At 38.0% G+C, this 17,761-nt stretch overlaps 1 protein-coding gene and 1 long non-coding RNA gene across 2 annotated transcripts in view; one reads left to right on the top strand and one right to left on the bottom strand.

Annotated features, from left to right (window-relative positions):
- Positions 1-11,287, top strand: part of LOC132847033 (uncharacterized) — an 86,031-nt gene extending 74,744 nt beyond the window's left edge. Inside the window, exon 3 of the long non-coding RNA XR_009648585.1 lies at positions 11,046-11,287. This is a non-coding gene — a long non-coding RNA (uncharacterized LOC132847033). The remainder of the gene's footprint in view (positions 1-11,045) is intronic.
- The window catches only part of plpp4 (phospholipid phosphatase 4), an 83,429-nt gene that overhangs the window by 16,524 nt on the left and 49,144 nt on the right, over positions 1-17,761 (bottom strand). The window contains exons 2-5 of the mRNA XM_060871905.1: positions 14,274-14,382; positions 8,690-8,780; positions 3,578-3,641; positions 2,999-3,123 (exon numbers count right to left, since the gene is read on the bottom strand). Coding sequence (XP_060727888.1) covers positions 2,999-3,123; positions 3,578-3,641; positions 8,690-8,780; positions 14,274-14,382 — 389 coding nt within the window. The remainder of the gene's footprint in view (positions 1-2,998; positions 3,124-3,577; positions 3,642-8,689; positions 8,781-14,273; positions 14,383-17,761) is intronic.

The following is a 17,761-nucleotide window of genomic DNA, read 5'->3' as shown; positions in this document are numbered from 1 at the left end:
AAGAAATTGTTAAACAGCTGATTGTCAGCTAAGGTTTAATTTCCTACTTTCTTGACCAAAGAAAAAACTGGTCATGAGCCAAAGTGCAAGTTTGTCACTGATTCCATTGTGTGAATCCCACCGTTTATTCACCTTGCCATATTGTCCAATGGAAGACGTGGCCCTAAAGTGCCATGTGCGTAAGACGTTTTTTTTTATTTTCCCTGAACAGCTCTACAGCTGAGAAAAGTCAGTGAATTGTATTAATATTTCAAACCTATATGCTCTCAGGGTTGAGTATGTGCCCTGGCCTGCTTGCCCAAATGTTTCTGCTATTTGGTGGCTATTAAATCCTTTATCCCCTTGGGGTGAAGCAAGAGATTGCACACAAGTATACTTTTGTGCTATTAGCTGCCTATGCTGTCACAAAATTCAAAACAATTACACATAATAAAGGATATATCAGCTGTTACAGACGTCATTTCGCTCGTTTCCGAAGAGTCTGCACCTACAGATCGGTTCATTATGACAGCTCTAATAATGTGTGAGGTCTAAGCTTCGTACATTCACATTTTTTTCAGCTTTGCTTTTTGCCTTGAACTCATGCATGAAACACATGACAAACAATCCATTTGTTTTGAATTGATCTTATACACTAGAGAAAAGGAAATGTGCCAAATATTAAGCCTTATAGTAATTGTTAATCAGCATTATGAGCTCTTTTAAGTTAGAGTTCTCATAAATGAATGAGCGTTATTTAATATATTTCTATAGAATAGCATAAATAGAATAAGAACAAGGGACTCTATTATTCACCACTTTAAACATCTGTAGTCACTATTTCTTAGTAAACCTGTTAAAACATGTAAATGGCCTGCTAGGAATTTAAACTTATAATGAATTTAAAGGGGGGCACGGTGGCTTAGTGGTTAGCACGTTCGCCTCACACCTCCAGGGTTGGGGGTTCGATTCCCGCCTCCGCCTTGTGTGTGTGGAGTTTGCATGTTCTCCCCGTGCCTCAGGGGTTTCCTCCTGGTACTCCGGTTTCCTCCCCCGGTCCAAAAACATGCATGGTAGGTTGATTGGCATCTCTGGAAAATTGTCCATAGTGTGTGATTGTGTGAGTGAATGAGAGTGTGTGTGTGTGCCCTGTGATGGGTTGGCACTCTGTCCAGGGTGTATCCTGCCTTGATGCCCGATGACGCCCGAGGTAGTTCGGATAAGCGGTAGAAAATGAGTGAGTGAGTGAGTGAGTGAATTTAAAGAAAATTGTTAATAGGATACAAAATGCAGCTCTGACTGTGGATTACTGCAAGTTTGATGCGCAGACAGATGCTGTATTTTCTGTAACACTGTAAAGCAAAGCATTAGTGTTGCTTCTGTGGGGTTACGATGATGCACAGCTACTAGATCAAAATGACACGCAGCTTCGCTATGCGCTGTAGAGGCCAGTTTTATGGTGTCATCTCTGCTTAGTCTAAATGCCATGTTCAAGGTGGTGATGCAGGTTTTAATTCCCCACGTATGACTGGTGAAAATAGACCAAAAAATACCCTCTCAACTTCTGAACTACCAGGTCCAGCTCTGTACAGTGACTTGAGATCAACATGGCCGCTCAGGTATTTCTGAAGTATTTGAGATTTCTATAAATCTATAAAATATAATAATCTTGTATATCTAGTAAATATAATCTAGTAAATACAGTATAATAATCTAATTTAGATGCCTTTATTTTGCCAGTCATTTCAGTTCACCACGAATGGTGTGTAACACTGTTAAGAATTAAGAAAATAATGATGTATTTTCAGCAAGTTTTGATACAAACTTTCTTCCAGGTCAGTTTTTGTCCTGGATATTTAACTTGCTGAAGGTTTTCTGGATTTAATCATTATTGTAATACCTGCATAAATCTGTGTGTGATTCATTTCATTCATTCATTCATTCATTTTCTACCGCTTATCCGAACTACCTCGGGTCACGGGGAGCCTGTGCCTATCTCAGGCGTCATCGGGCATCAAGGCAGGATACACCCTGGACGGAGTGCCAACCCATCACAGGGCACACACACACTCTCATTCACTCACGCAATCACACACTACAGACAATTTTCCAGAGATGCCAATCAACCTACCATGCATGTCTTTGGACCGGGGGAGGAAACCGGAGTACCCGGAGGAAACCCCCGAGGCACGGGGAGAACATGCAAACTCCACACACACAAGGTGGAGGCGGGAATCGAACCCCCAACCCTGGAGGTGTGAGGCGAAAGTGCTAACCACTAAGCCAACGTGCCCCCCTGATTCATTTCAGTTGGATGTAAATGAGAAAAGTAAACTGGGGCATGTCATTCTGTGCAATTCTGTGGTGTGCTTTTTTTCACGTGTTTTCGATTCATGTCTCCATCCGTGGCCTGTCATTGGTTGATCCCATGTGTTTCCTGATTAGTTTGTATATTTAAACCATGGCGTGTCCTTGTTTGGGGTGAAGTAATGTTCAGTGTACTGCAAACTGACTTAGCACAGCGTTTTGTATTGCTAAAAAATAACAAAAAAAGCTAGCTACCTCTCTAATAGACTCTTTAAACTGCAGTTACTGTCTGTAATCTAATGCAAGGTGAAGCCATCCAAAAGGGAGACTTTACAAAATGTAAAATGTAATTTATTGATTTATTTGTTTGTGTATCAAGTGCTCGGCTTCAATAAAATCCCGACACCTTTAGGAATCTACATCTTTTGACACGTCGTACAAGAAAGCCGACTTTATTCGCCGTCGTCCGTCTCTGTGACCTGTTCATCCAGGATCATAATTTTCTATGAAATAAACCTCTTGCTTTTGCTGAACTTCAAAACAGCTTTTTAAAGCTCAAACCATTTCATTTACCCAGTCACTGACTGGACAATAGAGACAGGCTATGAAAGTTTTGGACTCCTGAGGCGACTAAAGTTACTTACAGAAATAAATAGTGTGCGCATCAGCACAATACACTCTCCAAGGTGTTTCAAAGAGATATTTCACTTACAGGAAGAGTGGCTGCTGGGAAAACTCTTCCGGCCCTCTGACACCAGACCCGGATCTCCTGTGCACAGCATTTTCGTGTTCATCTGGCCGTCTGGGAAGCAGCGGTGAAAGTAATCTGGTCTTGGCCTGCAACGTAAAATAAGCTTGAAAGCCCTTGGGTTTAAAATATTGGGATCAATTAGACTTCCCTTGGATTTTAAGCATTTGCTATTTGATTATAGATTAAATGCACACTTCTGTATAATAATATATAGTAATACTGATTCAATTTATTACCGGGCCAGTAATGTAATGAAACATCAGGCTTGGATTTCCTTAAATACATGGTAAATACACGTCAGTTAAAATAAGCCAGATTTACAGAGATTGCCATGAATCCAATAAAGCTTTAAATAGTAAATTAGTGGGCACAACAAGTACAATACTTATGAGTTTACTCTATTTCTTCTTCGTTTCCGCACAGTTCTGCTACTTTACGTACTGGCAAGACAAAGTTCTGCATAACATCAGTTTAGAAGATGTCATTAATACAGTGAGAAATGCTGACGCGAACAGAAATACAAAGCGAACGGTGTATTACCTGCCAACTATCAACTTAATGGTGTTTGTGAAGACGCCGTTCAGCGCTAGTGCAAGAGACACAGCTGTAGAACAGAAGATATATTTGATTTTAGACAGAAAAATAAAAAAACCATTCAGACAAATGACTAATGTCCATGTGAAGCTTAGAGAGCGTACAGTAATGCCACTTACATTGGAGTTATTTCTGTTTACGTTAATGCTCTGGAGTGTAATTCACTCTGTTAGGAAAAATCAGCTCACACTTGTTTACAAGCTTGTATGGTAGTTTCACCCAGAAGTGGACTGGTTCTTCATGACGTCTCAGGGAGTTCTTAAGTCTGGCTGTTTGATTACGGTTCTAGATTTGCATCATTATTGCTGCTTTGTGACTCTGTCTATAATTAAACAGTTTATACAAATATTTCACTGAAGCTTTCATTGATGTTTGAAAGTAACAGTGATTTAAATGTCCCTTATACAATTTTTTAAATTATGTATATGTATATATATATAGATAGATAGATAGATAGATAGATAGATAGATAGATAGATAGATAGATAGATATTATATATTTTGAATTAATTCCACTTTTGCAATGCATCTGAAAATTCTACAACGTTATAAACTAACCTATAACTATCTATATTATTATTATTAATATAACTATTATATATTCTAATCCCTTGATATTTAAGCTTTGTTTCATTTTTGTTTTGTTTTTATTTCTTCGCAATTTTTAATATTAATATTAAATATATTAATATTAATAAGTATACCTGTCTGCAAAAAACTCCCCTTCTCTGATATTTTCTAGCATAACGAAGAATTTGCTGTCTTTCAGCTTGTTCTCTCAATCATCTGTTAAACACCTTATTATCCATAACGTGTTGAAATGACGTGTTAACTCACCATTATTATATTCACTGCTTCATATTTATAAGTACTGCATTATCAGGACTGTCAATCATCACATCATCTGTATATATTACACACACTACTGCTGCTACAGTGTATATATTGCACAAAAGCATAATATTGCACAATATTGTTATTTGCACTCCCACACATTATGTACATAACTGATCAGTCATATATTCTATATTCATAGTTAATACTCATTCTGTCTATATTGTATCTTATCATCTAAATTGTCTTGTATAGATTGTATGGTATAGTGTTATTTATGTCTGTACTTTTGAGAATCCCAAATAGCTGGAACCAAATTCCTTGTGTGTGTCAACGCACTTGGCCAATAAACCTGATTCTGATTCTGATTCTGAAATGCTGCCAGGCATGCTAATGCTAAATGCTAATCCAGACACCAGTATGAATCCACAGTCCATGCTCTCATTCACTTGTATATGAAATCCCACAGCTGTTTCTCATTACCACACGTTTACTTGTGTGTGTCTATACTGTACACTGTGACCTCTCGCTATCATTCCTTAGAAGGTCTCACATTTCTGGGTTCATTTCTAAGCATCGTTTCCCCCCCGCTGATCGACCTGCGATGTCTGTTTGACCATGATTCACTTTGGGATTTTGGAAAAAAAGGTAATAAATGGTTTGCACTTAAATCCATTCACCTCTACAACAAATTGCTTGTCTATTTTCTCGATGTTGTCGAGGCATGAATGAATTGTTATATAGTTATCATCCCTTTTATTTTATTTATTTATTTATTTATTATTTTTCTTCTTTCCCATAGGCAGGTCAAAAAGCTAGACTATATGGAGTATCTTATTTTTCTTTTTTTTTTAAGCAAATTACCAAGAGACTCATTTATGAAAATGTGTGTAAAACAAATGCTAAATTTATGCTGAAGAGCCACCTGGACACGGTGTTACAAGGCAGCTGTACTAAACACGGCCGTGCTCAATCGCATAAACACACACCCTCAACTCACCAAATATGACACACACAAGTTGTCTGTACAATGCACAGCGCCCACAGACATCGTTTCAGACGACATGGAACATACCAAAAGGTCTAAGATGATCTACTCACTATCGGGTAAAGATACTGCTGATGGAGCAACAAAACCGAAAATGTTTAGTGTGCGCATGCTGTTTAGCCGATTACAGTCTGCGACACTGTGCTGACATGAAACTGCTGTGCTTTTTTTGTTGGTTTTTGTGCATTCCATTTTGACGTGATGTAATCTCACAGCCTGAGCGATACGAAAAAAGCTAAGACGTGTCATTATTATCTCGTCGTCGGAGCAGAAACCCCAGTATTCTCCAATTTCTCTTTGTTGTTGTACAGTAAGTAAAAGCCCTAAAGAAAAAAAAAACTGCAATTGCACCGGGCAAACGAAATAAACTGATGATCCTCTCCTCAGTCTCATCATGTGCCGAATCTTCAAACAAGGCAAAATCCCAGCTGAGCTTAAAATGTTCCTTTTATAAAACCTTGACATTTCGTCTTCATGTCTTTATGTGAGCACTGAACTCAGTTATTTATCTCTCAGGTTCTGCCGATATTATAGACATGAACATGATGTTGAGGTGAGATGTGAATTAAAATGATCTGTATTAACAGCAACACCATGTCTTATGCTATTGTGCACTATTCATTTCTCTTTAAAATCTCTAATGACTTTCTGTCCAGTTTTTTTGTCATTTACATTTCCAGCATTTAGCAGACGCCCTTATCCAGTACGGCTTTCATTTTCATCTCGTTTTATACAACAGAGCAATTGAGGGTTAAGGGCCTTGCTCAGGGGCCCAGCAGTGGCAGCCTGGTAAAGGTGGGAATCGATGTCATAACCTTCCGATTGGCAGTCCAGCACCTTAACCACTAGGCTACCACTTCCCTCCCTGTAATCACTCGGAAAGTAAAGACTCACTCATTTACTTATTCTCTCTGGACTGGTTTCATTTCAGTGTATGTTCTGTTCTGCAATAACCTTAATACAGTACAACACCATCACCTGAACCTACTGTACAATGGTGAATCACCCGAGCAGCAGATTGTTGCAAAGGTCCGTTTACTCCATCGTGATGGCACTATTACCATCCTAACTTTATGCCAAAAAGAATTCCAGCTCACGTTTGCTGTAATAGAATCTCTTTTTATGCTTTCCTGACTCTATAATTGTAATATTTAACACTCTGTAAGATTTTAATCTGTGAAGTGCTGTACTGAGCAATAGTTTTCTCTCACTGGCTCGGTTTAATTGGATTTGTTCTCAGCTTTCTACCCTAATGGTTTCTGTTGTGCTTCAGGCTCCTTTGAGCATTGATACAAACAAAGCAAATAATAATACATAGGGTCTTGTGCCAAAATGAATAAATAAATAAAGCATAAAAAATTGAAACGGAATTTAAATGGACGCCTGAAGGCCATGCTGCAATGAAATGTCTAACCTCCTGACAGAGCCTGTGTCGAGCGTGACGGGGACTGCTTGATCAAACTGAAACTTGAGGAGGTGTAATAATTAAATAATTAATGCACTTTGTTTAGCGTTTTAACGAGCAGTTGAAAATCCGTAATATCTGAAACGGCTTTGAAGTCATTTCAACTTGAATCAGAGCTTCGTTTTGCCATTAGAGTTCATTCTTACGAGTTACTAAATTCAATTGTAAAGATATAATCACACTTCAACAGCGTGAGCGTAATTAAGCGACGAATGGATGGGTGAGTCCGCCGTTCGTCAGCTTGACTCCTGTCACTTTCATTAGACTTAAATCAGGAAATAGTTTAATTCACACTACCTGCTGTACAAATTGTAGAACAGATCAAACAGAAGGTTGTTTGATTCGTTGTTTGATCAACAGCGATGTCGTCGCCCCACTTGAGTAGCCTATACAAGATCGCCGCTACGTCACGGCCATCTTTTTTTTTGGTGTGCCTCATGAGACATGAGACAAACAGGGAACTGAACAAGTTTAGATGTGCTACTGGCCTTAACGTTTTACTTTACTGTCATAATAAGTGGATTGCCATCATAAACAGGGACCACGGGACTCTCAATCTATGTAAAAAGCACTTTGTACAAGATCAAGATGCCAAGCATTTAATATTAGCTCATGATATTGCTTTGTTATTATATTAACGTTAGCTATATTAGCTATGCAGCAGGCATTGGAGTTGGAGCTGCACTTGTTACACACATCTGTCAAAACTATACATGTTCTGAACCATGTGGCTTGGTTTCAATGTTCATGTTTATCTTTTTATACAAGAAAATCTCCAAATAAATTAGTTTAGACAGCTATATTTTCTAGCTACTGTATCTGTGAGACAAATGGGAAGCCGCAAATATTTCTAGAAATGAACAAAAAGTAATTAGATGATTTAATCTGAAAGGGAGGAAACGTCTGTGCTCTTAAATGCTTTGAATCTCTATCCACGACGGACAGGATTCGGGAGCGGGTTTGTGTGTACAGTATGTAAGCCTCACGTGACTAAAAAGCTAGAAATGGGGAAAATATTCATTCAAGTGCTGATAGTGTTCTTCATTGAGGAGGAAAATCAATCGTGGAAACAGATCCTCTGAGAATAAAAACTGATTCGAATTTTTATATCCTGCTCAGATAAGGATAAGTATTGATCAAGGTGCCGAAACTTTACTCTGTTGAGGATGAGAATCGAATGCATTGGGCCGCATGTTAAAGATAGGAACAGTTCCATGTGTGTACACTTACGGAAAAAGCCACACAATCATGTAATTATACAACCTGTATATGTTTATTTTGTACCCAAAGGAATTAAAGATTCAGGTTGTGCATCCTTCCCAAAAGCTTCTTGTTCTTATTGTTTGAGGATGACATATGTTTAAAGAATTGATATGGAATATAAAAACTTTAACCAACAAATAGACTGATTACATTTTTGCGTTTACTTGATCCAAATGGATCAATTAAAAAAAACGTTTCTCTTCGAAGGCTATAACAAGGTACGTCAATGCAATGAGAGAAACATGATTGCTCACATTGTCCATAAAGGTTTTCTTTAAAGGACATAATCAACCATTAGGAGAACAGTAATAAAATACAACAATTAGAGTCGAGCTGTGCGATAAATTGGTTCTCGGTAAAGGAACAAGCAAACAGCAGTAAATCTTTACCAATGGTGGATTTCCTTAGAACTAAAAAAGGTAAGAGCTTTTTTTTCTGATGGACTTACCCAAACATGCCTCTTTGATTTCGGTCTTGTCTGTTCGTCGTATGATCTTTACCACGAAGATCACAGCCAGAGGAGTCAGGAATGATATAGCCTGCATGTGTAAGGGGGGACAAAACAAAAAGTCATCATGCCACAAGAATCTACTGCTATCCATGTTGGACGTGTATATAATCTACTGTATATATTAAGCATGTAAATTGTAAGTAGCTCGTTTTACTTGAATTACACTTTCATTATTCCCCGCAACTGCTTCACAGCTGCATTTAACATCCAATCAATAAGACTTAATACGCTAAAAATTCTATAAATCCTGGCTCTTTTCCAGGAAGGAAAAATAACTTAACTAAATTGCATAATATTAAACTTACTAAAAAATTCATCCCCTGGAACAAATACTACTCAAATCAGTGTTTCAATAGTAGCAGACAAAAAAAAAAGGGATGAAGATAATGTCTTATTAACCGCCATCTGCTCAAGCAGCTCATATTTCAAATGTGATGTGTAAAAAAAAAAAAAAAGAAAGAAAGAAAAAGGTTCAGGATCAGATGCTCAGGCCGTGTTTGATGCATACAGAGTGGAAATGATGAATGATGCTGAACATTTTGATCATGAAAGCTAAAGATTATTCAGACTGCAAATTGCTAAGAGCCCAAGAGATATTTAGTCTTTGTATAGAACATGTACTGTATTGTGAATTAAGAAACTTGTTAGATTTAAAAGAACTAAATTATATATATTTTTTATTTTTTTAAAGGAAAGAAGAGGCCTTACTACATATAAAAAAAATGTGAATAAATAAGTTACAATTTACAATTGACATATTTACTTATTTGCATACGTATTTGCTATATTATTATATAGTAACCTGTGATAAGTACAGCTTTTATATTTATATATTTATGTTATGTAATAGATTTACTGTAGTAACCGATCATTATGAAATAAACCCAGATCAGCTTACTCAACAGTTTCCATGATGAAACTCAATCTCCTTTACACATGTCTGTGGGATTTGGGCTTGTACCATCAAAACAACACTAGTTCTAAGCGTAATATAATGCTTTGCATAATTTTGCATAATATTGCACGTCTCAGTGAGATCTCGCAGCAATGCATCATTCTAAAATGAAACAGTATTTACAAAGAACTACAAAAAAAAAAAACCTTTTGGTGTGAAGTGTATAAAATTGAGGAAAAAAAACTTCTCATTTGGTCTGAGGTTTTGTGCTACCATTAATCCTCCTGCACAACATTGAAAGATTCCCAGTTCACATCCACTTACACTTAACACAAGACCAGGGTTTTTTTTTTTTTTGGTTCTTTTCTTCTTATGCCTGAGTAATTACTACCAACCTGCAAATGTGTTCATTATTTTCCCTTTTTGCTCAGCACCAGCATGACCTTTACCTGCTGTAATTAATGGCTAGTGGGCTGGAGGCTTCGGATACAAGAGACTCCTTGTATGCTGGAGCTTTTTAAGTAAAAACAAATTACCATAATTGACATGACTAATACTGTTTTAATCGTGCAGATGGTTTGGAGGTGTCACATTAATGTCTGTTTTTCATCTTGACTAACAGGATTAGTTTGTTATATCTTGCGAAGTCTTGCCAGTGTAATTTTGCACATTTCCAAGCCGTTGCCTTTGTTGTTTTTCTTTCATAACGTCGCTAAGCTTTTCCGTCACCTCTCTATAGCAGGTACAATATTCAATGATCGAGTTCATCAGCCGTGGATGCTGGAATGTTTTTTTGTCACCCGGTAGCTGCTATGCACTTGTTTCCATGTTACGGGGGGTAAAAGGAAAAAAATTGTTCATTCTTTTGCTATCCTGAGTCACTGGCCTTGGCGAAAAAAATAAAGTACCATAGGGCTAAAGGCAAAATGTGTGCCTGAAGGTACCAACGAAACATAGTCTCTGTACACTCAAGTAGAGAAACAGTGAATAATACAGATATTTACATTAAACCAAGACAATTGTATATAGTTGGTATACAGTATAATAACACTTTATAAAAGATGTTTGTGTATTTCCTGAATGTGCTCTGAAGCAGGCATAAATAAACAAACAAATAAATAAATAAATATAAGGTGGTTTGTTTTTTTTTTGGTTACTGAATGATAATTATCCTAAAGTCACAAATATAAAGATCTCACACATTCTTATCCTCGTGTTCTCAGTGTGGCGTACAGGCAATAATGTTACAGGCCGTATAAAGAGTTATACAACACTTAATGATTATTACCGAATAAAGGCATGTTTATATTCAGACTATAGACCAGGCCATAGTGTAAACATCTCCTTTACAATTAATAAAGTTCTACGTGCTGAAGCATTTCAATTTTCCCTTCACAGGAACCAAGATGCCCAAACCTGTCTCGGCATGACAACGCCCCCGTGCACAAAGTGCGCTCCATGAAGAGGAGACACTCCATGGCCTCACGCTGACTGCACCCCAGACCTCCTCACTCAATATCACCACTAAAGCTCTTGTAGCTAAATGAACAATAAACAGAAAACCCCACAGCCACAATCCAACATCTACTGTAAAGCCTTTCAAGAAGATTAGAGCTTATTATAAACATAAAGAGGGAATTAATCTGGAACGCACCTGATGCATGAAGTACAGAGAGCTGTAACCATAGCAATCTTTTGTTAGACATTATAACGTAATAATCAAGGATGACGCCAATGTATTCTTTGTAAAACAAGATAAAGAAACCATGAAAAACATGCACCTTCATGACAACAGATTTTCTTCATTGCATCCAAGTCACTGTGTTTACATTATATAAGTTCATCTAGTTCAACATGGTGATAAATTAGGACGTGCTAGATTGAGCTGATAAATGAGTGTATGCTTTTAAACTGAGAAATTAATGATTACATAATCTACATGCTTTTCACATTAATAATCGTTTCTCGCTTCCCGTCCGTGACAAACAGCCCATTTATATTCGAATACTAGTAGATGTTTGTTTAACTCTCCTGTCTATGATTCATGTCTCATTACTTTCAGCTGTACCACTTCTGTGCTTCGTTATATCTTTAAAAACATCAGTCTGGTTTAACAGCCTTCACTTTTTGTCTCATGTCCTTTTACCTCTAGCAGTCCCCTTTCATTTCGAACTAGTTTCTGATTCCTTTCAGTTGGGTTTCCCCTAATATACAGTCCCACTTGTAGCCCACCCAAACGTACATACCCACACGTCTGTTAGAAATCTGTCTGATGTCACGCAGATCAGGTCTGGGAGCCAACACGATCAGACTACGTCTCACGATTTTCCACACAGATTTCATTCTCTTAGCTTGGAACCTGCATGTACGTATACATACATTATAATAAACATAAATGACACAAAGCAAATAGAATAGGAGTCTATTCACGGCGAGGAAATGGTTCAGGTTTTGCTGGACTGGAACCAGAATATAAAACACATGAAATATAACAATAGCTCATAAGACTGGAAATGTATTCTCAAACCTTTCGGGTTCACCAGGGATAATGTCAAAGACGAAGGCCAAAATAAGTCATTTTCATCCGTACAGGTCTTTGATCACTGAGATATTTACAGAATATGACATTAAAATGTCATTTTGTAATTATATTAAAAGCTAAGTTAGTTAGACATGCTCTTCTAGGACAACCTCTTTAAATAAACAACTCGAAGTGATCCAAGCTCTTGCCGTTGGGTAAATAAATTAATAAACCCCAATGTAATTAATACGAGTGGACAAGCTCTCAGTTTGTTGGAGGTAAGCCCAGGATGGGGCAATAAAGAACATGACAGTGGCATTACTGATCTCTAGAAAGACAATCTTCACTAATATGCAGACTCTCCTTTTAGATAGAGGAGAACCGTGGTGCGTCGTGTACCTCAATACAGATGTATTATTCGGAATAAATTGATGATGTGTTCTAATGCAGGTACAGATGGAATCTGCACTGACCAATTTTAGGACGTTTGGTTGAGATCAGAGCTATGGAAATGGACTGGGACAAAGAAAAAAGGATTATACAGTACGAGCAGACGGTTTTATACAGTCAGTGGATATGAAGCTTGAGAGATCGAGAAAGAGCACATACATTAATGCGAATGTGATTTATTCATTCACTCATCTTTAGTTTAAACCCCAGCCTCCATGACTCTGCAGTAATTAGACCTCTAATTGGCTGGGTCCTGTATTTTGTACAATGGAACCAAGTCAGTTTGTTAGAAAATGGTACAGGCAGGTACAAACAGAAAAAAAATCACTGATGAGCTAATCTTTACTTTAGAACCTTCAGGTTGAAGTCACGCCCACTTAGATAGGTATAAATGTGAACATTTGAAACAGTAAACAGATAGAAATGCGGATACAGACAGAGTCCTTACTGTAAATTGAATCACAGACCCCAGTATCACCTTAATTACCCAGTCAGCATGCTAAAATAATATCAAAAACAATCATTAAAGGACATATTATATAGTGTAGACATAAGACAGCAGTAATTTATGTATGTAATAAATGGGTTCTATTTAAATATTATATTTGTCAGATGTTGTGACCTTTTCCTGTGTACGTCAGTCTTTTTTGGGGCATTTCAGGAAAATTCCCCTGGCACAGTGCAACACCGTGCATAGCCTTGATGTTTTTCACTCAAACATAACTCAAAATAATAGTACAAGGTGCCACGACACCTTCGTCAGCTACAGCAGATGCAAATGTTTATGTTGAATCAGCAGCTCTGCATCGTCTTGCATGTAGATAATCCGAATAGCTTTTGTTTGTGTTCGGAGACATTTTGTCATAAAGCTAACCTCTAATCATAGAGGAGAATTACTATGTAGTAAATCAGTTTTGTGCTGGTGAAATGTGACGTTCTACAGCCTAGAATTGAAGGGTTAAAGGATGTACCAGAAGTCTCCATACGTTTTAACAAACACAGAGTCGTCTCAGTCTCACAATGAGCTTCTGTAGTCCATCGCAACCATCCGACAGCTTCCCCATCCAACCGTCAGCATCGTTTCAGTACAATATTGTCAAAGGCAAAGGCTAGCTGAAGAAAAAATATATACCAGAAGCCAGGTGTGAAATATTTTGGAAGACATTTTGCTTTTAAGTGTTCATTTCCTCACGTATGGTGACTTGAGACATCCGGTACGTCTGTACCAATTATCGCCTGACCTCTGTATTAGGGACATAGCTAAAGAACGCATTCATCAGAATGAACTACATTCTGAACTGATAAAAATAATCTCCATATTGTGTACATATTTGTTTTAATGAAGCTTCACATGGCATCCTGTTTAGACTATAATTACGTCCACGGCTCAAGTCAATTGTTTATATGATTTCATCTAATGCCTTGCTGACTGAATTTTTAAGCTGTTTCCTAACTGCTATATTTATAGTTATTCTCTGGTCCATCTCCTTTCTTTCCTTGGTGAAAACCAAGTGCAGCTTTGCCTCTGATCCTTGTCCCTTCCTGCATTATAACACTCCAGGCCAATTACAGACCTCTTCAAGGGTCAATAAAAATAAATCAATAAATAATAAAAAATGACTTTCTAAGCAAATCAAACCAAATGCATGACTTACAAACATGACTCTCTTGGGGATGAGATCTGATTCTACCAAAGGGTTCTTGTAGAGCCACAGCTCTTCTGGCTGAATAACTCTTTCAAATGGCTCCAGGAACTCCGTGAACCTAAGAGAAGGAGAGAAGGAAGGAAGGAAGAATGGAAGGAAGGATGGAGAGAAGGAAGGAAGGAAGGAAGGAAGGAAGGAAGGAAGGAAGGAAGGAAGGAAGGAAGGGAAGACAAATGAAGAAAGGAAGTAAAGAGAGAAGAAAGGAAAGGGAAGCGAGAAAGAAAGAGAAGGAAGCAAGGAGGGGAAGGAAGGAAAGAGAGAAGGAAGGAAGCAAGGAAGGAAGGAAGCAAGGAAGGAAAAAAGAGAGAAGGAAGGAAGGAAGTAAAGAAAAAGTGAAGGACAGAAGGAAGGAAAGAGAGAAGGACGCAAGGAGGGAAGGAAGGAAAGAGAGAAGGAATGAAGCAAGGAGGGAAAGAAGGAAAGAGAGAAGGAAGCAAGGAAGGTAAAAAGAGAGAAGGAAGCAAGGAAGGAAAGAGAAGGAAGCAAGGAAGGAAAGAGAGAAGGAAGCAAGGAAGGAAGGAAGCAAGGAAGGAAAAGAGAAGGAAACGAAAGGAAGGAAGGAAGGAAGGAAGGAAAGAGAGAAGGAAGCAATGAAAAGGAAGGAAGGAAAGAGAGAAGGAAGCAAGGAAGAAAGGAAAGAGAAGGAAGGAAAGAAGAGTTACTCATTCATCTCCATTAACACATCTCAGACTGCATCTGGTCAGCTTTTCTGAGGAGATCTTTTTCCCTGTAACTACAGAGTAAATGGTAAACTGTTAGTGAATTACACACTGTATAAACACATACAAACTGTATTTCTAGATGAAAATGACCCCACACTGTGCTTTGCTTGGGAAAATTATGTCTTACTCCCCTATAAACAACTAAAAAGATGAGATGCCTATTGACAATAATGCCTCGAATGAATCTGGTGGAAGAATATATGAGAAAATGTGACACAGGACTATTCAACATTCACAAAAAAATATCTGACTTGATCCTGCATCATTTGCAGGTTTATTTGCAGTCCATGCAACAGTAATACAGTCTCATGCAATACTCGAAACCATCTGTGGCTTGCAAAAGTGTTCACCTCCTTTTTTTGTGACAAAGTCAAGAGTTTCAAAAGAAATTCACCCTCTAATTGGCCTTCACCTGTTAAATATTAAAACGGATCTGAACAAAAAAAAACATCTCGGTTGAGCCATCAGTTCAGAGACAGCTGAGGTGACAGACAGTATAAAGACTAAGGAGAGTTAACAGATAAGATAATAGAATTTCACTTCTTAAGCTCTGCTTCCTTAATAGTGAGGAATTAAAAGCTGCAGCGTCTCTCTGATTGCATAAAAGCAGCCATATGAAAGCTTTAAAGGGACCCAGTGTAGATACTGTATGTGTGTATAGATATATGTGTGTGGATATATGTGTGTTTTATATGATGATACCAAGACAAGCTTCAGAGCACTGTGTGTGGCACAGACCTAACACGCCTCGAAGCCTCTTGCTCACAATGCACTTTATATGGCGAGGACAACTTTAAGTCCTTAGCTCTCTGTCGTTTTAGGTTGCACCGTGGTCCTGGAGAAACGTTGCTTCATATATATATATATAAATATATATAAATATATATATATATATATATATATACATATATATATAATAAAAAAAGTCAGACAACATACGAGCAAACTGAAGAACAAAAAATGTGCAAAGCTTTATATCTAATATTGCTTAGAAATGGTGGCTCTTGCAAGTACTAGGCTGAAGGGGTTAAGTACACAGATTATCGAGTTGTACTGGTTTGCATGAAAAAGACCAGTGAGAACAATCTGTATATAAATAATCTGTTTATATTTATAATGCAGACAAGTCTGATATTCATTCATTCATTCATTCACTTTCTACTGCTTATCCTAACTACCTCGGGTCACGGGGAGCCTGTGCTTATCCTCAGGCGTCATCGGGCATCAAGGCAGGCTACACCCTGGACGGAGTGCCAACCCATCACAGGGCACACACACACACTCTCATTCACTCACGCAATCACACACTACGGACAATTTTCCAGAGATGCCAATCAACCTACAGTACCATGCATGTCTTTGGACCGGGGGAGGAAACCGGAGTACCCGGAGGAAACCCCAGAGGCACGGGGAGAACATGCAAACTCCACACACACAAGATGGAGGCGGGAATCGAACCCCCAACCCTGGAGGTGTGAGGTGAACGTGCTAACCACCAAGCCACCGTGCCCCCGTCTGATATTTTATTCTATTCTATTCTATTTATTTATTTATTTATTTATTTAGCCACTCACTATATTTTAAGCAGAGTACACTGAGGATTCGTAGAAAATCTAATCCTGAAAAGAAAATTGATTTTGACTGGAGCAAATCTATTCAATATTTTGCAGTTGTCCAGAAGGGAAGACTCTATATTCTAACAGCACAACACAAGTCTTCTGAAGTAGGATTGTGCCAAAGGCTGGATTTATAATACACTTGACATATTGAATAAACTGAGCTGCGCTTTTTTTTTTAAACAAAGTGTAATTTCATGCTAAGGGTCTGGGTCTGTTTCAAGTCTGTAGCGAGAACTGAACAAAGTTTAATGGATACTACAATACTGCAGCACACTGACTCACGATGTGTAGCGTTCAAAGTGGAATCTGTGCTTTTTAGTAAAACAGAGACTGTCGACGTGAAAGCCGTCATGTAAACCACACCACCTGTAGGAGGCGCTGCGAGTTCGATTGCACTGAAATGGTGGAGCGATTCATACTCAGATCTGGACTTGTTCAGGAAGTAAATTAACCCGAGCTTGTGTTTTAGCTGGTGATGATGATGATGATGATGACATCATTAGTTTCCACAACACACATGTACAATAAGTGGATGGGGAACTTTGTGGCAAAAGAGGAAACCCACCTTACTCAGATCTGGGGAGAAGGAAATATACAGAAGCAATTAAACAAAACTCTCAAGAAAACACTGTGGGCGTTTCCACTTATCATTAAAGAGAAGATCCTAGTAAAGATAAAAGTTATTCACAAAACATCTTAACCTTAAAGGGGCTCATAAGGTCTAAAAGTGTTAGGAGCTGTGCGTAGGACTTTTCTTAATCAGAGCAGAAAATGGCCCAAAGGTGAAGAGGGAGAAGAAATATATTGTATACAATTATATATAATTTGTCGCTATGACATTTCTGTGCTTTGTCAGAAATGTTTACATTTACATTACATTTATAACAGATACAGATGTAAGTGCATCTCTAATATGATGGGTCACAAACGTAATCCCTATACGATATAGCCTCAAATATGTTAGCATAGAGACAAAGTGAAGGTTTATAATAGACCAGATTTTAAACGCACGCCTTCACAGTCTTCAAAAGAATGCCATTGTTACCTAGTAACAGGTTTAGCCCCGCCTCCTCTCTAAGATAAAAGTTGTTGTATT

The sequence above is a fragment of the Tachysurus vachellii genome, chromosome 6, assembly GCF_030014155.1.
Source record: "Tachysurus vachellii isolate PV-2020 chromosome 6, HZAU_Pvac_v1, whole genome shotgun sequence".
Taxonomy (NCBI): Eukaryota; Metazoa; Chordata; class Actinopteri; order Siluriformes; family Bagridae; genus Tachysurus; species Tachysurus vachellii.
Note: the sequence above shows the minus strand (reverse complement) of the source record. Positions and strands in the feature narration are given on the sequence as shown.